Genomic DNA, 25,926 nt, shown 5'->3' on the forward strand with positions numbered 1-25,926 from the left:
TGGGGGTAGAGCTAAAAATTATCCAAATATGTTGAGCGGTTCTTGAGATATTGCCGTTTTTCTATTGCTCCTTATCTATGAAGCCACCTAGTAATCCAGGGTTGTTTCACTTATAACTTGAGAACCGCTTATGTGATTTTCATCAAATTTGCACCATTCTTCTCAGAAAAGTGAAGGGCACTTTTTAAGCCAATAAAAAAACTAGGTGGTGCCAACCAATGTCTGTATTATAATGAAATGACCCAACAAATAAATGCCGAACACGCGCATTAAAACAAGTAAACAACAATATATTTTTCTGTTCAATGTAACATTTTGTGTGAATCAATCAATCATTTTATTTTTAAAACATTGCCGGTTTAAGCAGCTTCACTCACTGAAGCCATGACTAACAACAAATAACGCACTTCAACAAAATAATATATATTTCTGCTCAATATAACATTTTGTGTGAAAAGCATTGCCCTACCTCAAGCCTTAAAGCAGCCGGCGGCCATCGCGGCCATGGCCGCTAAGTAGTGCTTGAATGACCGCCGGTGCTACCTCCTCAGTCGGCCAAGTATGGCCGCCGGTTTCTTCTAGCCAATTATTTAATTTCGCATTAGAATGATCGTGGATTAAATGTCGAAAATGTGTAGTATCAAAAAGTGACGCAGAATTAGGTCAGCGCGTCATAATCACCACTCTTGTATTGCGCGGAACATTTGCTATTGTATGCAAATGGAATATATATCCAGCTGCGATCACCAGCGCTGTAAGTTTTGTTTGCAATTCCCGACGTTTATTTTAACAAAGTGTTAATCCGAAGCGCTAGTTTACATCGGCTGGCAATATTGTCGTTTTTATATCGATTCAATGTTGTCGGACATTGAATCGTTGTTATAAAGGAGAACTAGGTTAGTTGAAATCGGAGGGGAAAACACGTGTCTTCATAGCTGAGAAATGTTCCCGCTGTGGGTTAGTGACTTCACATCCCCAATGGTGACATCATAACTGGGTATTTCTTTCGGTAATTGACCGATTTTTTTAGCAAAATGTCGGAAAAAAATATAGTCAATTTGTTCAAAATGTCCGAAAAAAGTATAGTCAATTCATTCAAAATGTCCGAAAAAATATATAGTCAATTCGGTGCAATAAAAGATGTCTGCGGCCACCGGGTGTTGCAAGGTTGAGTTTTGCTGATGAACGTTGAAGAAACGTTTGTCTGTTCTAACTTTTCTCAGATAAAACACGACAACGTTTCTCAGCGAAACTTAATGTTGTAGCAAGTCAGGAAGTGCAAATTTTGGTTTGTATCAGCTACTTGAAAGGAAATATTTTCATCAGAAAAAATGATCGAAATAAATCAAAAATGACCGAGTTTTTTCAAGTCATTTCGGACAAATGACCGAAAATTCTCAGCGAAAAAAAAACAGCATCATAACGGAATAAATAGTCAGGTTTAATGAAGGCGGTAGGCTATGCAGTTGAAACAATTTACTGAGCTGCGAGAAGTTGCAACAATTTAGTGTCGTTAGATGGTCCCGCAATAGCATGTGACAGTGACAATCCCGATAAAGCAGTTATTGCGTGGTACAACGATTTTATTGCAGGACGCCGCCAAGACTTCAACAACGCCAAGTGATCATTTTAACACTGTAGCAAGTTTATTTCTATTTACTTGTGCTATCGTTAATTGTATTTTGGCCTCCAAGCACGCAGATTTGGCCGCCGAGAAGGAGCTCTTGGTAGGCCACGATGGCTGCCGGGAAAAAATACGAGTTTTAAGGCCTGCTACCTGCCAAGCTGATATAATCGGCAGACTTTTCCAGGAATAGCACCTAAATGACCGGGCGCCACAGTGCTCTGCACCTAAATATTCAGACGCCCCTGTGCACCTAAAAGAAATGTTCCAATATTTTCCAAAGGTAAAATTCATTCGGAAATTGCTTAAAAATTCTGAAAATACTCATCAAATTCCACACGACTTTTAAGCGCTACTGTCATGCAATTTTAATGCGTGCAAGAAACTTATATTGTTACATCAGAATCACATTTTCTATTCTCTTGTGCCATTATCCATGATAACCTTGGTTTAGCGGCAGTCAGTTCTTTAAAGATTTAGTGTTTTGAAAAGTTTAGCTTTTTAAAACAAAAAAAACTTTTTTGTTTTTTTGTTTAGTTTAGCTTTAGCGTTTGTTTAGTGGTTTAACTGCGCTGTTTGAAAGTCGATTAAAAGATTTTTGCTGTCCAGGTCATGGTCGTTGTGTTTCTTTTTTTCATTTTTTTTTTTATTTCTTGCGTTCTCACAGTGTTTTTCTACTTCTTTTTTCCTACTACCAGGCTAGGGACAGTAGATACCGGGACGCGCAACTCCGTTGTTCCGCCAACATTAGAAGGGTAAATTGCCAATTTGACATTTTTTTCACGCTTTACTGCTGGCTTGCTTTCAACTAAATAGTTTAAATTACTTCAAAACCAACTTCACTCTTTTTATATATAACCCATAAAAAATACATTATTTTGTAAATAAAAAAAAACATTACCCTTCTAATGTTGCGGATGAACGAAAAAGCGGATGTAGTTAACCATCCCGGTATCTACTGTCCCTATACCAGGCCTACTTCTTTTATTGCGATCTTTCGTTCTTGGTGTGTTCTTACGATTCTAAATGAACTTTCTATTGCATTCTTATACTTATAATAATTATTTTGTTAATTAACTTTTATATAATGTATTGTGGCCCTCAAGTTTAATTATTAAAGTATTCATTTGGCCCTCAGAGCAATTTGAGTTCTAGACCCCTAGTTTAGGCAATGTAGAGAAATGCCATTTGGAAGAAAATTTTGTTAATAATGAAAGGAAAGGTCGATGGCGATAAAGAATTTACTGTATCGTACTTGTTATGGCACAATATCTTTATTGTTCTTTATATGTAAAGAACTTTATTGTTCCATTTATATGTAATGTTGGAAAATGACAATACTTTCTGAAAAACATCTTTTTTTTCAAAAAACGTAATTATATAATTCAGCAAATGGTTTTTAAAGCAATACACATTTGCTACTTATATGAATCAGACGACTGCTCCATTCAGACCGCTTATATAATATGGATTAGGTTTTTTTTAAAGATTTTTAATGTGATAGTGTATTTAGTTATGACAAAGATATATCACAAACAAGAAAAAGGTGTTGGATAAATCTATTAAATATTTTGAACTAGTACTGAAATCCAACCCAAGCAATGCAGTGCAAGAAATAACAAGAAATAGACGTACTCATTGCTCGCTGAAATGATATTTCAAATTATTGTCACTTGAGAACCACTGAACATTACAGAAGTTTTGTTTTTCACAATATTTTTCCAACATGTACTCTACAACATATATATATTAATGTTTACTTCACAGTGTAGATTCTAACGATCTGTTTCAGCCTGATGCTGCGAGTTAATTGTGGCAATTATCGAATTGCACTAGCTTTCGGAACACAGTTCTCTAATCCCTAGTCATGTGCTATGACGAATAGCACGAATGTGCTATGACGAATAGCACGAATGTGCTATGACAAATAGCATGAATGACATTGAATGTGCTATGTGCAGTTGTGCACGAATGTGCTACGAATTCGTCATAGCACATGACTAGGGAATTGTGTTCCGAAAGCTAGTGCAATTCGATATTGCAACAGCGAACTCGCAGCATCAAGCTAAAACAGATCGTTAGAATCTACAGTACACTGTAAAGTAAGCAACGATGATGCTGCTAAAAGCGAAACTCAATCAATTGCATATATAAATGTTATCAAATGTAGTTATTACTATCTGAAGCCTTTACAAATTGTTTCACCTAACGGATCATCAGAAGGTCTTATTCAAATAGATATCAGATATACAATCCTTGAATGTGTTGTGTCATCTTTGAAAACTTATTGATTGCACATGGAAGATCCACATTAATATTTGAATTGATTTATATAATCAACAAATGCCAACAACTCAATCAGTTAGTTCATATTCAAATTGATGAAGTAAGATACTTACATGTACACAAGGCAACCACATATGCATAATAAGACCAAAAAACAATCAATATTATAAATATGCAAGGAATCCATCGTGTAAGTTGCGAACAAAATGTAGCAATAGAAAAAGACATTTTGTTAAATGCCTTTGACGGAGCACTGAAACAAATGGATGTGCTAAGTATGAGTGATGTGATATCAATGCAGAAAATCTGTTGCGTATCAACCATGGAACTTAACCTGCATAAATAAAAAAATTACGTTTGTGTATCAAGTGTTTTTTAGGGATATTTGCTAATAAATTATAACCTAGAGCAGCGCTACTCAAACTTTATAATACCAAGTACAGGGTCATGCTAACCGCCCCTCAATACCCCTGCCAGGAGGCCCACTCATTTCAGTCTGTTTAATGTTTTTTGATTGTTTAAAAAATAAAATATCAGCTACAAAGCTCGATATTCAATAGCTACACAAAATAAACTGCACTTAAATCATGCAAGGCCGTAGTTACTACTTTCCAAACCCAATACATTTCCTCAGATACATTTCGAACTTCTAGCCTGCTGAAAGACCACCGTCATTCTGGCAGAATAGTTTTTCCGCCTTCCGCCTAAAAAAGTTATCCGTGAATAAGTGCGAGGCATAAAATGCGACCAGACATACATTCGAAATATCTTAAATAAAACTATGATCCGCAACACGTGCCACTTAAATTTTACATGCATCGAATTCAGTATTAAATTACCTTTCCAGGGATATGCACCAATAGGTGCGCACATAAAAGGAACTCCTAGCAGAACGCTTCAAAGATGGAGGATATATTTACGATAAACATTAATATAATACAATTTTTGCATAATTGACACCTCTTCAAACATCTTGGAATAAAACTATAATCCGCAACACGTGCCACTTAAATTTTACATGCATCGGATTCAGTATTAAATTACCTTTCCAGGGATGTGCACCAATAGGTGCGCATATGGAAGGAACTCCTAGCAGAACGCTTCAAAGATGGAGGATATATTTACGATAAACATTAAAATAATACGATTTTTGCATAATTGACACCTCTTCAAACATCTTGGAATAAAACTATAATCCGCAACACGTGCCACTTAAATTTTACATGCATCGGATTCAGTATTAAATTACCTTTCCAGGGATGTGCACCCAGGGGCGTTGACAGGGGGGTCTAGGTGGTACTTTTGGACCCGGGCCCGGAATATTTAGGGGGCCCGGATTTAAAAGATTCCCCACGACTTCAAACATTATCAAGATCTTAATATAATCAGATCCAAAGGAATTGTCATCAAAGGTTAAAACAGCCACTTCAGCCGTCAGATGGTAAAGTACCGGGCCCCCTTCCGGGTATAGTGATTTCCCTAACCACGAAATTTTTTTCAAAAACACGAAATATTTATCTTCACCCACTCTTTAATTCTGAATATATATATTTTTTGGTGGTAATCACTTCTAGCTACTTGCATCTACATTAGGCCTACTTAGCCGTAGGAGATGGGGGGAAGGGGGGGCAGTCTCTCCCCCGCTGAAAAAAAAGTCGCAAATTTGGGCAAAAAATGTCCAGTTATTTGGGCAAATCAATCTTACCACAATGTTTCGACGCCTCACCAGTTTAGAAACTTTACATAATTGTTGTAATTTATGAGATATATTAATATTTTCCAATGAATGTAAATGTATCATCACTGACTTCGAAAACTGTTGCATGTGGTACTGCAATCTGGGCAGAATGATAAGTTTCGATTCGACAACTGCAAAATAGAACTGTAAAAAAGCACAGTTGTGAAACAGAGGTAAGCTTATTAGGCTACTGATATTCACTAACATGTAGGCTGCATTTCTTCATGGGTAAGATTTAAAAGCCTATTGGGTACTGGTATCTTTATGAGGTTTTTTGTTTTTTCTCAATATCCTACTAATGTAGTTGATTATAAAAATCATTTGGGCAAAAATGTCTAGTTATTTTGACAAATCAATTTTTACCATAAGTTTTCAACATTCTACCAGTTTAATAACTTTATAGTGTTGCATTTTGTATAAAAACATTTTGCTTTGAATGTAAAACAGAGTATCGACAATTTTGAAAACTTTTATATTTGGTATTAAAATTTGGGCAGAATGTTAAGTTTCGATTCAGTATTTGCAGAAAATAATGCTTCGACAAGCTGAGATAAGCTTATTACAGATGTTCATTAGAATATCACACTAGCCTACATTCCTTCATTGGTAGAAGTCAATTTTACCATGAGTTATGCTGTGCTCGCAAAACTTGGCTTAAATACTACAAAGATAGCTTATCATTTTTAGATAAGGTCAAACAAAATAAGCAAATGTTATAAACTTTAATCAACAGTTGTGAGGCCACATACAGTATACACCACTTTGATCCCAGCCACTAACTATAGTTATGCACAAAGTGAAAAAGTATATTAAATGAAAACAACTTGTGAATTTTCCTGGATTTAATTTCATGTTTTTGTGAGCTATGGTTTAACTGTTTTCTATATTGAATGTTTAGTATAAACTGCTGTTTGTCTTTGCCAGTCCCAGGGTTGATATGCTCAGCTATTTACTATCTATGACACAGTATTAGAGCAACAACAATCAAATATAAAGACACATGTTATATATATTGTTTTGTCATCCAATTCATGCAGTTAATATATCAGGTAATGTGAACAGTGCTATTTTTGTGTCATGTTTTGGTAATGTGGTCTGTATTTTGTGGCAACGATTGAGTTTGAAGTTATTATCCGGGAGACTGGGAGTCATTTTTCTTCAGTGCTTGTGATTTGAGTAGGCCTAGCTGCTTCATTGTGAAGTAAGACTATCTTTGTAATGATCTTCTGAAAAAGCGTTGACTATGATTTCATTGTAATATAATATCAATATTTTTGGTATCAAAAGTAGTTTTGTTCAAAGGTAGAAGTTTGATGCACTTAGCAAGGTAAACTGTCAAATTCTTTTCAGGCTGTAGGATTTGAAGCAGCATGGATTAAGTATGTAATGTTACTGGTTTGATAAGTAAACGGATTGTCATTTTAGTTTTTTCTCAATGCAAATTTACAAATATTGAGTCTTTGGACTATCTTTGAATTGAAAAGATTGAGCTACTTTTGGTCAGGTTGGGCAGGCTTATTGAAGTTGGGCTGGAGATTTTCATATAATCTGGTGACATGAATATTCAGCAGTTATTGTTATCCAGTTATTGGTGAAGTCTCAGTTCAAATTTTTTTGAATACAGTCAGGCTTAATATACCATACTGTATATATTTTTTGTGATACACAAGAATGTTTTAATTTGATGGTTTATTTAATTGGGACACAGACAGGTCTATGAACGTAAATTACAGTAAGTTCAGCCTTGTTTTGCTGTTGTACGTGTTTTGTTTTGCTTGTGTTTCGTACATGGCCAAGTTGATGACTCTCAGAGATTGTGAGTAATTTTGTATTTTTGAACATATATACAGAAAGACAAAATTTGGACAAATGATGTTCGCCCCCCCAAAATGTTTCACTCTCCTACGGCTACTCTACTTTACAAAGAATTAATTTCAGCCGAAAACTCCAACAATTTTAAACATATCGACGAAGATCGTGATTGAGAGCAAGGTTTTTGCAGTTTATGAAGAAATCCCTAATGCGTAATTGCACAGTTGGGAAAATTCGTGGATACGGTACAACAAATCTTTGAGAATATATAAATGATATTCCTCTTAATTTTCTACTTTGAACGGCATGTGTCATCTTCATTTTAACAGCACATCAATAAAAGTTTGTACACAACCTTTATATTCATAACATTGTCGATGAAGGGGCCCGAAAATAAGTTGGTACCGGGCCCGAGAAATCCTGTCAACGCCCCTGTGTGCACCAATAGGTGCGCATATGGAAGGAACTCCTAGCAGAACGCTTCAAAGATGGAGGATATATTTACGATAAACATTAAAATAATACGATTTTTGCATAATAGACACCACTCAAACATCTTGGAATAAAACTATATTCCGCAACACGTGCCACTTAAAATTTACATGCATCGGATTCAGTATTAAATTACCTTTCCAGGGATGTGCACCAATAGGTGCGCATATGGAAGGAACTCCTAGCAGAACGCTTCAAAGATGGAGGATATATTTACGATAAACATTAAAATAATACGATTTTTGCATATTAGACACCTCTTCAAACATCTTGGAATAAAACTATAATCCGCAACACGTGCCACTTAAATTTTACATGCATCGGATTCAGTATTAAATGACCTTTCCAGGGATGTGCACCAATAGGTGCGCATATGGAAGGAACTCCTAGCAGAACGCTTCAAAGATGGAGGATATATTTACGATAAACATTAAAATAATACGATTTTTGCATAATAGACACCACTCAAACATCTTGGAATAAAATTATAATCCGCAACACGTGCCACTTAAATTTTACATGCATCGGATTCAGTATTAAATTACCTTTCCAGGGATGTGCACCAATAGGTGCGCATATGGAAGGAACTCCTAGCAGAACGCTTCAAAGATGGAGGATATATTTACGATAAACATTAAAATAATACGATTTTTGCATATTAGACACCTCTTCAAACATCTTGGAATAAAACTATAATCCGCAACACGTGCCACTTAAATTTTACATGCATCGGATTCAGTATTAAATGACCTTTCCAGGGATGTGCACCAATAGGTGCGCATATGGAAGGAACTCCTAGCAGAACGCTTCAAAGATGGAGGATAGGCCTATATTTACGATAAACATTAAAATAATACGATTTTTGCATAATTGACACCTCTTCAAACATCTTGGAATAAAACTATAATCCGCAACACGTGCCACTTAAATTTTACATGCATCGGATTCAGTATTAAATTACCTTTCCAGGGATGTGCACCAATAGGTGCGCATATGGAAGGAACTCCTAGCAGAACGCTTCAAAGATGGAGGATATATTTACGATAAACATTAAAATAATACGATTTTTGCATAATTGACACCTCTTTAAACATCTTGGAATAAAACTATAATCCGCAACACGTGCCACTTAAATTTTACATGCATCGGATTCAGTATTAAATTACCTTTCCAGGGATGTGCACCAATAGTTCTGCTAGGAGTTCCTTCCATATGCGCACCTATTGGTGCACATCCCTGGAAAGGTCATTTAATACTGAATCCGATGCATGTAAAATTTAAGTGGCACGTGTTGCGGATTATAGTTTTATTCCAAGATGTTTGAAGAGGTGTCAATTATGCAAAAATCGTATTATTTTAATGTTTATCGTAAATATATTCTCCATCTTTGAAGCGTTCTGCTAGGAGTTCCTTCCATATGCGCACCTATTGGTGCACATCCCTGGAAAGGTAATTTAATACTGAATCCGATGCATGTAAAATTTAAGTGGCACGTGTTGCGGATTATAGTTTTATTCCAAGACGTTTGAGTGGTGTCTATTATGCAAAAATCGTATTATTTTAATGTTTATCGTAAATATATCCTCCATCTTTGAAGCGTTCTGCTAGGAGTTCCTTCCATATGCGCACCTATTGGTGCACATCCCTGGAAAGGTCATTTAATACTGAATCCGATGCATGTAAAATTTAAGTGGCACGTGTTGCGGATTATAGTTTTATTCCAAGATGTTTGAATAGGTGTCAATTATGCAAAAATCGTATTATTTTAATGTTTATCGTAAATATATCCTCCATCTTTGAAGCGTTCTGCTAGGAGTTCCTTCCATATGCGCACCTATTGGTGCACATCCCTGGAAAGGTCATTTAATACTGAATCCGATGCATGTAAAATTTAAGTGGCACGTGTTGCGGATTATAGTTTTATTCCAAGATGTTTGAGTGGTGTCAATTATGCAAAAATCGTATTATTTTAATGTTTATCGTAAATATATCCTCCATCTTTGAAGCGTTCTGCTAGGAGTTCCTTCCATATGCGCACTTATTGGTGCACATCCCTGGAAAGGTAATTTAATACTGAATCCGATGCATGTAAAATTTAAGTGGCACGTGTTGCGGATTATAGTTTTATTCCAAGATGTTTGAAGAGGTGTCAATTATGCAAAAATCGTATTATTTTAATGTTTATCGTAAATATATCCTCCATCTTTGAAGCGTTCTGCTAGGAGTTCCTTCCATATGCGCACCTATTGGTGCACATCCCTGGAAAGGTAATTTAATACTGAATCCGATGCATGTAAAATTTAAGTGGCACGTGTTGCGGATTATAGTTTTATTCCAAGATGTTTGAAGAGGTGTCTATTATGCAAAAATCGTATTATTTTAATGTTTATCGTAAATATATCCTCCATCTTTGAAGCGTTGTGCTAGGAGTTCCTTCCATATGCGCACCTATTGGTGCACATCCCTGAAAAGGTAATTTAATACTGAATCCGATGCATGTAAATTTTAAGTGGCACGTGTTGCGGATTATAGTTTTATTCCAAGATGTTTGAGTGGTGTCTATTATGCAAAAATCGTATTATTTTAATGTTTATCGTAAATATATCCTCCATCTTTGAAGCGTTCTGCTAGGAGTTCCTTCCATATGCGCACCTATTGGTGCACATCCCTGGAAAGGTAATTTAATACTGAATCCGATGCATGTAAAATTTAAGTGGCACGTGTTGCGGATTATAGTTTTATTCCAAGATGTTTGAAGAGGTGTCAATTATGCAAAAATCGTATTATTTTAATGTTTATCGTAAATATATCCTCCATCTTTGAAGCGTTCTGCTAGGAGTTCCTTCCATATGCGCACCTATTGGTGCACATCCCTGGAAAGGTAATTTAATACTGAATCCGATGCATGTAAAATTTAAGTGGCACGTGTTGCGGATTATAGTTTTATTCCAAGATGTTTGAAGAGGTGTCAATTATGCAAAAATTGTATTATATTAATGTTTATCGTAAATATATCCTCCATCTTTGAAGCGTTCTGCTAGGAGTTCCTTTTATGTGCGCACCTATTGGTGCATATCCCTGGAAAGGTAATTTAATACTGAATCCGATGCATGTAAAATTTAAGTGGCACGTGTTGCGGATCATAGTTTTATTTAAGATCTTTCGAATGTATGTCTGGTCGCATTTTATGCCTCGCACTTATTCACGGATAATTTTTTTAGGCGGAAAGCGGAAAAACTATTCTGCCAGAATGACGGTGGTTGCTGAAAGGCTACACTCATAGACATCTTATTATAACTAGACCGCGCATCGTCACTTCTCTCGTTTACGATTTTTGAAGAAAGCAGGTTCAGACGTCAGCCATTATTAGTGTACCTATTCCGCGCGTTTGCCAATGCTTTTGTAGGGACCCGTAATGAATTTTCATTGTTTTGAATTCAATTCAATTTATTTTTCCTTGTCAGAATGCAAAACAAATGATATTGTGAAAAAGAAATACAGGAACAAAACCAACAAAAGGAAAAGGTGGCAAAACTATTATGGTTTAAGACGTGCATGAACGGATTTAATATTGCGGTATATGAATCGATAAATATACAGTAGTTAAGCACGGCCACCAAACCTGATACTTTAAAACAAGTAGAAGTAGATGAATTAATTAGTTAAGAATCAGTCGCCTCCTCGTTCCTGAAACAACTGGAGCGCCAATTCTTAAAGCAATGAGAACACGACTGAACACAACTTAACTTTCTACAAAATGTAATTCTCCTATAATATTTGCGTTTCTTAAAAAACTCAGTTGTTGTGAACAAATAATTGACAAAACAAATAGTTTTCTATGCAACAACACAACCGCAGCTTTTACCAGGATTCTGTTCAATAGAGATTGATGGCTTTCGATTTTCTCCGTTGTAGCAAAACGTTGCATTATGACGTAAATTCGTGTGATTTCATCAACAATAACTTTTAAAGAAATAGCTTCAGTTTCAAGTTGCTGTGAAATAACAACTAATAAATATCTCCGCAATTCACCTAGTATGACGAAATCTTTATATGATTTCACCTTTGCTGTTCTACAATCGCAAACATATTGTTAGAATTTGTTAATTTATGCTGCCAAAATGTGCGCAAAGATAACGTTATGTGCAAGGTGCCGCTTTGAACTGAGTTCACACACTTTACCTGTTCAACCCAGCTTCTTATCATTTAAAGATAGAAGTGGACTTTTTAAACCTTCTTTCAGTGTTGTATATATTTGTGAAGAAACTGAATTATGCATTAAACGGTTACTAACTACCACAGCTGGGAGATTACCTCTTCATCCAGGCATTGTGGAAGCTATTGCGGTAGCTGTGCTTGGAAATATAAACCATTCCAAGATATTTACTAATCTCACGGATCTTGTGTTTGAATGCACCGTTACCGATAATCACATTTTTACGCTAGTCAAAACTGTGTCCAAATGTTATTTAAAAATTAGGTTTTACCACATTGGTAAGGAAACCTGCAAGCAAATACAAGGCAAATTGGTTCGTAAAACGCTTAACAAAACAGTACTTTTCAAACACCAATAAACTACTTCCTTTCGACATCACATCAGTATTGGTGAATATTTAATTTGTTTTGATTTTGTTGAGCTATAGGCCTACGTTATAGCCGCTATAATATAGCGTATCATTTGCTTAGGTTTGATGTAATACACTGTTTGTTGCTGTTTTTACAATAGGCTAATCATCAGCTCAGCTGTAACGCCAAATTGAATACGGTAAGAGTTCTGCTGAACTGCTGGAAATGATGCATTCAGTGTATCGTATACGTGCTCTCGCATCGCAGTGTTTTTGCTTTATATTATAGACTGTATGTATAATTCTGTACAATTTAACACATGCTTTTATTCATTTCATAGATGAATAAAACCTCTATTACACCAAAGTTCTAAATTATAGTTAACAAGTTAGTTTTCTGCAGAAGCGCAACCAGCTCAGAAATGTTATCGTTAACAGCGCAGCTTTCACGCGAGTTTGAGACACTAACAATGGCCGCCGCCTTTTTTCAATTTCTTCAATCGAAATACGAGAAGCGCAGTCTAGTTATAATAAGATGTCTGTGGCTACACTAGACTGACGCCACTGATGTCGTCCAGGGTTGCCAGATACTCAAGCTATAGTAAGGCCAAATCCATTATAAAATAAGGCCAAAAAAGGCCAAATTTTTTATTTACTTCTAAGGCTAAATAAACGCTAACAACTTAATTGAAATAATTTTTTGAAAATGCCATTTTACGATTAAATATGACAGATGATAATTTAGCACTGTCAGAGCATAATGACCGGTTCGTTTGCATAATTTGATTAATGAAAAATTACTGTAGTAGCAGATAAACTAGAAACCACTATTACTTCAATTCATGAACAGTGCTATTCGGAACATCTAGCTAAGCAATAAGCATGAATTTGTCTTATTGAGTATATGTACCAGGGATGTCTACAACTACAGGATTGGAAACTATTTTCAGGGCTATATATGACTACAGAAGAATTATTAAAATAAAACACTGTTTGTATCAACTAAAGAATGTATAAAATTCAATAACAATATAAAATATAGCCTTCACTCACATCAAAACTTATTTGCTGGGTTTTTTTTTTGGTCATTTATCGGTCATTGACCGATTTTTTAGCAAAATGTCCGAAAAAAATGTAGTCAATTCGATCAAAATGTCCGAAAAAATATATAGTCAATTGACTATTAATGACCAAAAATGACTAAAAATGATCGAAATAAATAAAAAATGACCGAATTTTTTCAAGTCATTTCGAACAAATGACCGAAAAGTCTCAGCAAAAAAAACCCAGCTTATTTGATGTATAGAAGTTTAAAACCACGAATCTAAAAAATCAAAAATAAACGAATGCAAAGATTTCCTGTCGTTCTGTAGCATTTTGCGTATTGCAAACCGGATCAGAAGTAAACGTGGAGTGTTTAAAAATCAGTGAAATGTGTTGTCGTAGGCTTTTATAATAAACTTATTCACAGACCAACCCAGTACGAAATCAATACGTTTAAGATGTCATAAGAACTAAAACTAATACTCGGTTTTAAAATTATTTAGCAGCAAACAAAATACGACAAAATTGCACAAATGGAATGCAAACACATCACATTAACAAACAAGGCAAGTGTATACTTTACGGTTTACGGCAGGTGCAACTTAATAGAACCGTCCTGTCCACCGCTAACACATTCTCTACTCTCTACCAATGTCTCTACTCACTAATTAAAATTAAAACGAATATAGGTCAGGCTCTAAGTGATGATAAGTGATACTTTTATATTACAATTGAAATTGAATTTCCTTAAAATAATACTTTCTAAACCGGTCAAAACTTGCAGCCATAAAAAGGGCCAAATAAGGCCAGATTTTCTGGCCTTATTTGCATCATTTTTGTAGGCCAACTGCAATTTAAAAAGGCCAGTTTTCTGGAATTTGGCCTAAAAAAAGGCCATCTGGCAACCCTGATGTCGTCCCCTGAACACATCATCCTCCCAATGTCGCCCCATGCCATGTTGTCTCTTGATGACAGTGTTGCCAAATGTTCAACTTTTTGTCCATTTAAATGTAGGTAAAAATTAGGGTTGCTCGAAACAAACTTTTTCACGGAACAACAAAATTTTTGCCACCTTTTCTATTTGTTTGTTTTGTTCCTGTACTCCATTGTTAAATTCATCATTACTGTTATACTCGTTACAATGTTGTTCAACTCATCATTACCCCACTTATACAAAGAAAAATGAAATTGAAAACAAAAAAAATCCTTCTTAATTGCCCTGTTTTGACTCCTCGATGAATTTCATATTGCTCTTTCGTCCGAAGAACATGGATTTTATGTTCCTGCAATTATCACTCAATTTCTGTTCACGAACATTTATTTTGACATCGTCAACATAGCCCACTGAAAATACACACAGGGCTGCGATTTTTGCATTTTTCGGTGACGAGGTCACTCGACACGCGCCATCACTATTCGACAAACACAGTGCTTTACGGAAAAAAAAAAACGACAAAAAACTGAGAGAGGACTAAACGTCGTCAGGTCGAGGAACAATCGGGGGGGGGCATCACATGATGCAATCATAAAAGTGCTGACTCATGTAAACTTTCTTGTGCCAGGTACTTCAAAGCAAGGTCTAAAAGCGCGAATTGACCCGTTTCGGTGAGTCCGATTCGGTGAGTCCAATCCTTTAACGGGGGATTTTTAAAAAATTTTTTTTAAATTATTGGGTACCGTAGCCTAATTATCATTGCGGTTTTAGGGTTAGGGTTAGAGGTTAGGAACTCACCGAATCGGACTAACCGAATCGGACTCACCAAATCGGACTCACCGAATAGTAGCAGACCCCTAAAAACAACGCTTCACACGAGAAACTCCCAAGGCGTCAGCGCTGCCATTTTGAACACTGCGGGAGAATGCTTTGATCGAAGTTACAACGTCTGGCATCAAACATTTTGCAACACACGTTTCGTGCTATTTGACACAACAGGTTTTTTTTATAGATGCAATAACCTAGGCTACGTTAAGTTGTCTACGTTTATGCCAGTTTGTATTTCGCCATTTGAGCCAATCTGGGTTTTTTTTTTCGGTCATTTGTCGGTCATTGACCAATTTTTTAGCAAAATGTCCGAAAAAAATATAGTCAATTCGGTCAAAATGTCCGAAAAAATATGTAGTCAACGCGCGCAAATCGATTTCAGTGATTGCAAAGAAGCTTCTTGCGTCACGCTACGATTTTTTGTCGATCGGAAATACAAGACGTAGACTTACTGTTTGAACGTTGATCCAATGTCATATTATGTGATAACGCAAATACAGAAGTAACATTTCCCAAACGTGTTTGATGTGGTGCTTTCGAGTGTGACGCAATGTTGCGTTGCCTTGGAAAAGTCAAATCGCTTAGTAGAGATTGATCGGTCCGTTCTGTCAATCCGGATATTTTCTCAGCATGTTGCATATATTATCAATTTTGAGCTGTTGGTCAACCCTTTCGAAATGTTATTGACCAGACCTCGATAAATAACGAAGTATCCCTTTGTACGTTGATCCAATGTCTCATTGCTTGTGATAAATGCAAACATGAAAGAAACACACTCAAAGACTTCAACTTTCAAGAGATGCTACTGCGTTTTCAAATCTTTCCTTCGAGTCGTAGAAAAGATTGATCTGTTAGCCGGGAAATTATCCCAGCATGTTGCATAATGTTGTTAACTTTTGAGCTGGTGATCACCTCTGTGAAATGTTTGACTCCACATCGATAGATAGTGATTTTGTGTGATGGTTTTTGCAACGTCGTACTTCATTGAGTAGACGCAAAAAGCCCGACAAAAATATAATACGATACAGTCGTTTCTTTTTATACCGGTGAACAGTAAGAAACTTTGTCACATACTCAAAATGGAGAGGGAACACCAGGCAAAAAAAAAAGCTAAAGTTGACAGGTCAGGACCAGGCCAACCAACGTTATTTGGATTTTTAACTCGGAGACCTAGGCAGCGCGGTGATAGTAGCGAAGACATTCCTGGCTCTGAAACGGTTCAGCATACATCAGAAAGTTCCGAAGCTGTATCAGTAGAAACCTCCCAAAATATATTAGAAGACAGCGATGGAAGTTCTGAAATTACAGTGCAACATCTAGCAACGGAAAATTCAGAAAAAGAATCAATGAAAAAGTAAGTTTGCATAGCCTAACTTATTCATAAACGTTAAACACGTTCTGTTGTTTATTTTGTTTAATTTCTTTTATCACGTTGCATATCTTACAAGTTTTGATATCCGAAATGTGCTTGTTTAGGTCTGTAAAGCGTTCATTCAGGAAAGTGTGGTTAAATACTTTTTCCTGGTTGCGCTACGACGATGCAACATCTCGTGCTTTTTGCTACATTTGCTAAGAAGCGCAGTTGAAAAATAAATTTGCTTCGGGCACGGGAGGAATTTCATCAGGGTGGCGAGTGAGCCAGTTGGAAGACCATCAGAGCTCGAAACAGCATAAGTTTGCGCAATCGGCCACACGCGAGAGAAAGAATTGGAACTTGGCTTTGAGCACATCTGTGGCACGAGCAGCTCCACATACTAAAAGTAAATATTTTTATTTATTTCTGTCGCATTTTTTGTTATGCGTGCTTGTTGATGGAAAGGAAGCCAACCTTCGTGTCCTCAGGTAAAAGGCATCGCAAGTCTGCATCTGCATGCTTCCCATAGATCGGTCACGCAGCCGTATTATACGTATTATATCAATTACAACAGGATACAATTTATTGCTTTGGTATTTTTGTACAAAAGAAAAATAAATCTTCCCATTAATAATTGCTTTTTCGCTTAATACTTTCCCTGTGATTTGTGCATTTTTTTAGGTTTGCTGATGAACGTTTTGTTCTGCATTCAAAATGAGCGCCCGATCCACTTTGCTTCCGAATTGCATTCATTGACCAACATTCAAATACAAAATGCTACTCAAAATTTATGTGAGCCAACTCAAGACCATCACTCGAATTTTGCCACGTAGGCCTACACCTTTTTTGAATCAATGAACGCATGTCAAGTTGAAATTGACACAAGTGATGTTTGTTCTGCTCCATTTTTTTCTGTGCAGATTGATGAAACCACTGATGTTTCCCAGCAAAAGACTGCTTTGATTTTCGTCAACATTTTGTCAAAAAGTTTCGAACTTTACACTGGGAACTAATTCCATTGACGACCGCTAATGCCACGTCAATCACTGAAGCGATTGTCGAATCCTTTACCAAGCGACAAGTACCATTGGATAAGTGCGTGTTGTTTGTGTCAGATGGTGCCAGTACTATGCTTGGATGCAGAAACGGAGTGGCGCAGAAGTTGAAGCAACATTGCCCGTTATTGCTCGAGCTTCATTGTGCTCCACACAGAGAAGCTTTGTGCATTAAAGATGCGTACAATTCTAATGATATTGTGAAAATGGTCGATGTGCAATTACGTTCTCTGATTTCATTTCTCCAGACAAGCAAAAACTTGGCTTCATTACGAGAATTGGCAGATATTCTGAATGAGGTATGGAACTGTGTTGTTGTGAAACTGCATACTCAATTAAATGGGCTTCCATTTAATGCATGACAGTTCTTTTTAACATTTTTGCAGGAATTTGTTTCCCCTGAGCGAGTAATTGACATTCGTTGGCTTTCTCGTCAAGCCGCAGTCAGCAAAGTATGGCGGAGTCTTCCTGTGATTGCTCAACATCTACAAAATCTGAGCCACGATAGCGCAACTGGGCCGATCGCGGAAGGTCATGCAAGAAATATTCTAACCCATGCGTTTTTGATGACTTTGGCCACAATGCGCGATGTTCTTGCTATAACCGGCCGGCTTAACAAATCTTTTCAAAGGTATGACCGTTCACACCAGTTGATGAAATGACTTTAGATTCGTCACGGGGTTTTGAGCTTAGCAGCCAACCTTAAAACGTTTGGTATAGTTTTACTAGTCTTTTCCTACTACAATGTAGTAGTAGCCAATGCACAATTCAATTTCTTAGTAGGCTTATTACGAAACAGAAGACGCGAATGCCGCAATTGATGAACCATTTTGACATTAAACATTGAATGAGGCTGTTCACCAGGCATTTAGTTCAATAAACTAAACAGGGGCGTATCCTCAATGGAAGCAAGGGAAGCATTGCTTCCCCTGCCAAAATTGAAAAAAGAGAAGATGATATTTTTAAGTAAAACGATTTCGTAATTTCTTTACCTGAATACGAATTAGAACAGTTTCTAACTCACGTCCCCATATGATTTCAGCTCGGTTTTAATTTTAAAATAGTTGGAAGCTTACGGATGCAAAGATTGTATCGCTTCCCTTGCTCTCGTTTTTGCTATAAGGAGAAACAAGCGAGAGAGAAAGGAAAAAAAGCAGCGCAAAGTTTGCGAGATTTATGTTTCTTTTAACAAATCGATGGAAGCAATATTTAAATTGCTTCCAGAGTTGCCAGATTGGACGAATTCCTCGAATTAGGCTTTTTTTAAGTTAACTCTTCAAAATGCATAATCAATATTTCTCAAATATCGTAACCTTACCAGATAAAACCATATTCACCATTGTTCAATACATGTTCTATACTTGTTTATACTCGTAATGTGGCCGATTAAAACTCATCCGCTACAGTCTTTTTATATTTGCTATTTTTGGGCTACTTTCAGAATTATTTTTGCTACGGTTTATTAAAATCCGCTACAAGTCATAAAATATATGTAGCCTACATTTTATAATTTTTAATAGAATCAGGTAAATAGGCCTATATCCATTTGGCCTTTTTGTCTAATATTTTCCTTGTTTTGGCCTTTTTTGTATTATTTTGGCTTTAAGACCTTTTCATAGTCTGGCAATTCTGATCTGTTGGATATTGTGTCAGTGGGCTAGGACGCTAGGTAATGAGAAAATCTAAGGCGCTGTTATGGTTATTTATAATATCGGCCTAGTAAGCAAAAGTTTGAGCCAAATGTTGGCTTTACACTGTTATCTTGGCTGGGTAGACTTTGGCATAAGACATGATATGTGAGGTCTAGGCTAGAATTGACTTGACTGAAATGAATTCTGGCTTAAGCTACTTCAGCAGTAGGTAGCTGTAGCTGACTTTTTGGTGTTCTCTAATTTTAGCAGCATATTTTGCCCGTTTGTGTGTAAGAGCTACCTTTAATAAGTTAATAGCTGTTTATCTGCTAATAAATTTCATACAAATATTACCCTAAAAGTGTTTCTAGAAAGCATTATAATCGATTATTTGAGTGTAATTTTGCAAAAAATGTCCGGGGGGCATGCCCCCGGACCCCCCTAGAATACACGTGCCTTCGGCACGCTCTAACCCCCCACGAATTATATTGCTTCCCTTGCTCAACCAACCAGGATACGCCACTGAAACTAAACTATCACAAGGTGTTTCAAGTGATAATCTGCATTCACCCGATGTTTCGTCAATCAGACACGACTGGGGTCTGAATCAGGTTATGACTACTTGTCTAGCAGGGCAAAACACAGGACCATATTGCTGTAAATCAAGTTCCAATCGTTTTCATATTTTTTTTTCTTTTAGGCATGGCCTTCATCCATTTGATCTACGGAAAAAAGTTGAAGCCGCTCGAGATGAGCTGAGAATGACCATGCTGGGGCCTGATGGAGCCCTCAGAAAATCACCAACGATGAAACATTTAGATGAACTCATCGATGATAAAAAAATAGTCTTATCACCATTTCGTACACGCGCAAACACAATAAATCCCGAACACACAAAGCAAGCTTTAAAAAAGTTTGTAGACGATGTCATCGCTAATTTAAGTGACCGCTTTCCCGAGCCTACAAAGGATTCTATCTTCGGCCTTGCTCAAATTTTTATACCTGATAATTTCCCTTCAAACAACCCTAACATCGTAAGCTATGGTAACGAAAATGTCGACGCTTTGGCCTCGTTTTACAAATTGGATGTACACAGCACTGTTGAAGAATGGAAAAATTTTAAATTTGAAGTAATGTGTAATTGCGAACCAGGTGACAATTGGCGGAAAGTTTTAACAGTAGCTGCGAAGCGTGGCATAGATTGGCCAAGTTTGGCAGCTATTGCTTATGCTTTGCTGACTTTTAATGCAGAGAACGCAATCGTAGAACGTGGATTCAGTTTGCTTTCTCGGTTGCGAACTCCAACAAGAAATCGCTTGCGTTGTTCAACTGCAGATAAACTTATGCGTTTGAGGTTAAATGCTGCATCATACAAAACATTTAATTATGACGCGGCATACGCGCACTGGCACAGCAACGCGAAGCGAGCACGCTACAACGTGAGCGGTGAAATTGTTGAAGAGTTGAATCACTTTGTAATTGCAAACCATTAGAGCGTAACGTGTTTTTTTATTTGGTCTTTCTTAGTTGTTTTTATTCCTTTCCGTTGTACTGTATTTTTGTTTTGCGATATTTTTGAACGTGTGTTAGTGTGCAATAAAAAAAGTCTGCGGCCGGGTGTTGCAAGGTTGAGTTTCGCTGATGAACGTTGAAGAAACGTTTGTCTGTTCTAACTTTGCTCAGACAAAACACGACAACGTTTCTCAGCGAAACTTAATGTTGTAGCTGTCAAGAAGCGCAAATTTTGGTTAGTATCAGCTACTTGAAAGGAAATATTTTCATCAGAAAAAATGACCGAAATAAATAAAAAATGACCGAATTTTTTCAAGTCATTTCGGACAAATGACCGAAAAGTCTCAGCAAAAAAAAAAACCCAGGAGCCAATTAACAATATTACTCTGGTAAAATGACTGTTGGATAATTGCTATGAAATTTTTTCAGATGTAGAAAACAGCCTAGCTCCGACCAAATGTTCAGAAATACAGATGAAAAAAGCCGCTACTTTTATGGAAAGGAGTTCTCTTCCAGAACATTTTAAACACTGCGGGAAAATGCTTTGATCGAAGTTCTAACGCCTGCCATCAAACAATTCGCCACACACGTTTCGTCCTATTCGACACAACGGGTTTATTTTATAGATAAAATAACCGTACCAAACTGGATAAAAAAAGATAAAAAAGTACCAAACTGAAAAAAGTACCAAAAAAAGTAAAAAGTAGGCTACCAAACTGAAAGAATAATCACAAACACCACAATAAATATTGAAAATGTAATAGCATACTTTCGCAATTTTACTTTTGTAGCCTACACTTTGAACAGCAAAAAAGTGTATTCCCAGCGAATATCAAGTCTTTTCGGCAGCTTTATTCATAATCCCTCACCGGGGATGACATGGGCATTGACGCTCGAACTGAAATCCAACAGTGCGCTGCATGTGAAGCATTTTCTGGTGGCGTAAATGATTGTGCGTCCAAATGAATGAAGGGACAACATCGTCGCCACCCCACCAGACTAGTTTGCATTCAGTCAGCAACAATTGGAAGTGTAGTAAAGTCACTAAGCAGCGATTAGTTCAAGCTTAGAAGTAGCACCACAACTTACTTATTCCTTTTCATAAGATTTTATAAATCTAATCTGTTGTATTTCAACCAAGTTGGCCTGACCAGAGCACTCAGTCTGTTCTAGGAAGAAATTAGCGTTAAAGTATTATTGAGCCTATAAGCATGAAATTTTGAGACTAGGAATTAGGCTAGGAATATACGATTTATTTTTACGTGCTGTGCTGGCGCTGCCTAGAACTTAGCAGTTTGAAGTTTTGAGGTTCATTCACAACTTCACAAGCTGTGTTTTATGAATATACAGAACCGTACTTTTACCCTACTTCCTCAAGTTCAAAGGGATAAAATGAACTTAATTCGTAGCAAAACACACCAATGTTTTGTTTTTCATATCTTTATCCTGCATTCGGGAAAGCGGACTTGAGCGCTATGCATCGGTATACGCCTTCCGACGTACACCTGACCCACGCTGCAGCCGACGGCAATGTCTGTTTCCGGTTGTCTACTCTACTTATGACTTAAATTTGGTACTACCCATTACTCGAAATCGATCACTGGGTAGAGGCAATTATCATAAAGTTTCTTGCCCAGAGAAACAACAGCAAGTGCGGGTGGCTGGAGGCTCTGGCTCTCGACTGTGCAGGGTTGAGAAAAACCCGGGTTTTTTTAAAAAAGCCCAACCCGCCCGGGTTTTTTTGGGTTTTATTGGGTTTTTTTAAAAAAGGTAGATTCATGCTTATTTCACCTCAAAACTACTTTTTACAAATGAAGTGCCTTTCACTCACAGTACATGCTTGCATAACTCAATAAAATAATGCACTAGGGCTGTTGTTGCTTGAATGTTGCATCATCCATTAATTTCAAGATCAAGTTGGATGTTGCATCATCCACTGATTTCTATACCAAGTTGATGCTGCCGTGGCCGTGGTAGAAATCACATTATTGCATCATTTGCTTTAGATTTGAAAGCAAGGAGCATTTATGCCATCATGTTTAAATATTTTTTATCATTTATATATAAATATATATTATAATTTATATATAGTAATGGATGAGCAATTGAGCGATTGCGTGGCCAATGGCCATTTAGGCAAATGCTCTGAAACAGCCATGCGTTAGAATCCAGAATCTGTAATTGGTAAATAGCCTCCTAAATTGCATTTCACATCATATATATAGACTACAGTAGTACTTTCACCAGTTTAACTTTAAGGCCTTCTTGCATAAATGAGTTTTAGTATAGACAAAGTGGGATTACTTGATTTTTGTGTAATGTAATATCCACTGCGTTTTCAGTTTATTCTTGGAAATTTACTTCACAATCACATCCTTATGCCCTAATTTAAAGTTTGTTTTAAGTGCCTTGTAATGTTTTTGTTCATTTTTTTAATTTTCTAATTAAAATTGGACAAATATGATGCTCTGGGTTTTTTTATGTTTTTTTTTTGGGGTTTTTTTAAAAAAAAACCACCCGGGTTTTTTTGGGTCAGGTAAAATACCGACAACCCTGCGACTGTGAGCTCAATGCGCTAACCACTTGGCCACTGCTGCTCGGCCAATGTTCAGAATGGGAATGATTCGCTATCAGTTGACTCTCGGGGTGTGCGCTTGAGCAACGCATGTTAAGGATTGCTCTCCATTCAGCGGCATCTAATGGATGGAATAATTCCCCGGCAACAAGACTTCAACAATCGGAAACTTCACTCTGTCAATCTCGGTGACCGGGCCTGCATCAGTGATTCAAAGCCTCTACAAGTATGCGAAACTGCCAGGATGAAGCTCTGCAAGTCCGAGGATAAAGACTCAATCAATCAGTTTCTTCAATCTCTAATTAGCATACAACGATCACAAAACCCACCGACATTAGAGTGCACCATTTGCCAGGTAACTTTTTACAAGATAGCCTAACTTTTTTTACTTATGAGGTTAGCTTAAAAAATAACTATTCCAAAATTTTGTGTTGATTAGTGCAGTGGCGTAGCCAAGGGGGGGGGGGGGGGGGTTGGGGGTTACAACCCCTCTCCTTTGGCACGCGTGTGACGTCACGATATTGAGAATGATGCTTTCAGTCTAATAAAAAATTGCCTAGTTTTAAACAAAATTGCATTAAAAGAGCGAGTTTTGCCAATACCAAACATTCAAACGTCTCAGCCAGGAATTAGCAACAAGAAAACACAGAGACTTAGCTTTATTTCCGAAAAATGCCGAAGAAAACATGATCTTATCCTTTTGCTATGCTACCAGACAGCACCATTTTACAGGAATATTTGTACCCACATTTTTGTTGAAAACGCTCTCAGAATGCACCAAATTCAAAGAAATTTTTCAAAATTTTCTGGGGGGGGCCCCCCAGACCCCCCACAGCTGGGTGATCAAGACCCCCCCCCCTTTCAAAACTCCTGGCTACGCTACTGGATTAGTGTCACAATCAATGTGCAAGGCCTCGCATCGGGCTGCTTTGCATCTTGACAGAATGTGCTGTTTTCATTATGGAATTTTGAGCGATGTGTTATTATCGGGTATTGACCTGAAGTCACCTTTGAATGAGAAATCTGTATTATGTAACGCATTTCCAGAATCGTCTGTAAGCATGCAAATCTGGAGTGTTCTGTTGTTTATCATAATTTCTGAACGTCGTTTGTCATGACGTCATAAGGATGTTTACCAGTAGATGTCCGATTGCGAAAAATTTATTATGTAAGAATCTTATACCCTACGTGACATTCTTTAGACTTCTTTAAGCTTCTGCTTGCTGATATTTATTGCAACTTGACAGAACAATGTGACATTACGTAACCTTCTCGATGTTACTAGACCGAAACAACCTTCTATAAATAGTGGTGTAATTTGCGTAATGATTATTATTATGAGTTGATTATGAGAGTTGTATTATGGGTTGTGGATTGGTAGTTGGTGCAGAAATTATTGTTGATTGAGAGTTGAAGTAATCGAATACAAGTAGATGAGAATTGGTGCTGATATAAATTGTGTTCGAAATTAGAGTTATTTGAGAAGCCGTTCGTTAAAGTCCTTCAAGAAGTTAGATCAGTGGTTCCCAACCGGGGTGCCGCGGCACCCTGGGGTGCCAATCGCAATGCTCAAGGGTGCCGCGAGATATTGCAATAGTGAGGCCCATTCTTTATTTTAACTTTAACTCGTTAAGTGCGGAATTTATTTATTTCTAACCGAGTTTCAGTGCGTATTAAGTTTCGCGCCTCGTAGTTATTCCCGGCTCCTTTCTGGAGAGTCGCTTAGTGGGGAAGCCGCTGGGCTGGCGGTAAGCCTTCGTTTTCTCGCCCAGGAAAAACAGCGTGAAAGAGATTTTGACTCGTTGCTTTTCTTTCCCAAAAAACGTTTGAAAGGCATCATTATTGCCAGGTTTCATGATTTTATTTTGCGTTTCACGCGCACAAAGTCAAATTGCAGTGATGGATTATTGGATTGTGTGACTCAGCACAATTATAAAATTGCACGATTGTTTGCGAACCATTGTAAACCGATTGTTGGGTCAAGGTCAATTGAAGGATTCGTATCGTTAGCAAACTAGCAAAATAGTGATATTATTACAACACACTGTTTTCTTCATCGCGAAGTTCTTGTCGGAAAAACATTAGGTTCAGACCTAAAAAAGTGTTAAACAAAGTTGTCAAAATGGTCAACTACATCAAAAGTAGACCACTTAAATCACGTCTATTTGCCAAGCTTTGTAAGGAAATGCGAGCAAACTATGCTAATCTTCCGAACTACCGTCCGAAGTAAGATGGTTGTCGCGAGGAAATGCATTGCCACGAGTAGGCTATATGAGTTTCTCGGCAGTCGAGTGTAGCAAGAACAAGTGGTGCGGTACTGATGAGCCCAACCTCATGGGCGAAACACGTGTCTATCGCTGAGTTCTTGCTACACTCGACTGCAGAGAAACACATGTTTTTGGGAATATCTTGGCTACACCGGTATGGTTGGCGAAACACAATGCTCGCTGTTCTATATAGTGAGCAGTCAGGTGGT

General features: G+C 37.2%; 2 protein-coding genes across 2 annotated transcripts in view; one reads left to right on the plus strand and one right to left on the minus strand.

Moving 5' to 3' along the window:
- The window catches only part of LOC145779395 (palmitoyltransferase ZDHHC20-A-like), a 76,203-nt gene extending 71,963 nt beyond the window's left edge, over positions 1-4,240 (minus strand). The window contains exon 1 of the mRNA XM_082590976.1: positions 4,024-4,240. Within this exon, the coding sequence (XP_082447102.1) occupies positions 4,024-4,234 (211 nt within the window). The 5' untranslated portion in view covers positions 4,235-4,240. The remainder of the gene's footprint in view (positions 1-4,023) is intronic.
- The window catches only part of LOC145780009 (uncharacterized), a 375,170-nt gene that overhangs the window by 213,536 nt on the left and 135,708 nt on the right, over positions 1-25,926 (plus strand). The gene's annotated exons all lie outside the window — the stretch shown is intronic.

Source organism: Aplidium turbinatum, chromosome 11 (genome assembly GCF_918807975.1).
Source record: "Aplidium turbinatum chromosome 11, kaAplTurb1.1, whole genome shotgun sequence".
Taxonomy (NCBI): domain Eukaryota; kingdom Metazoa; phylum Chordata; class Ascidiacea; order Aplousobranchia; family Polyclinidae; genus Aplidium; species Aplidium turbinatum.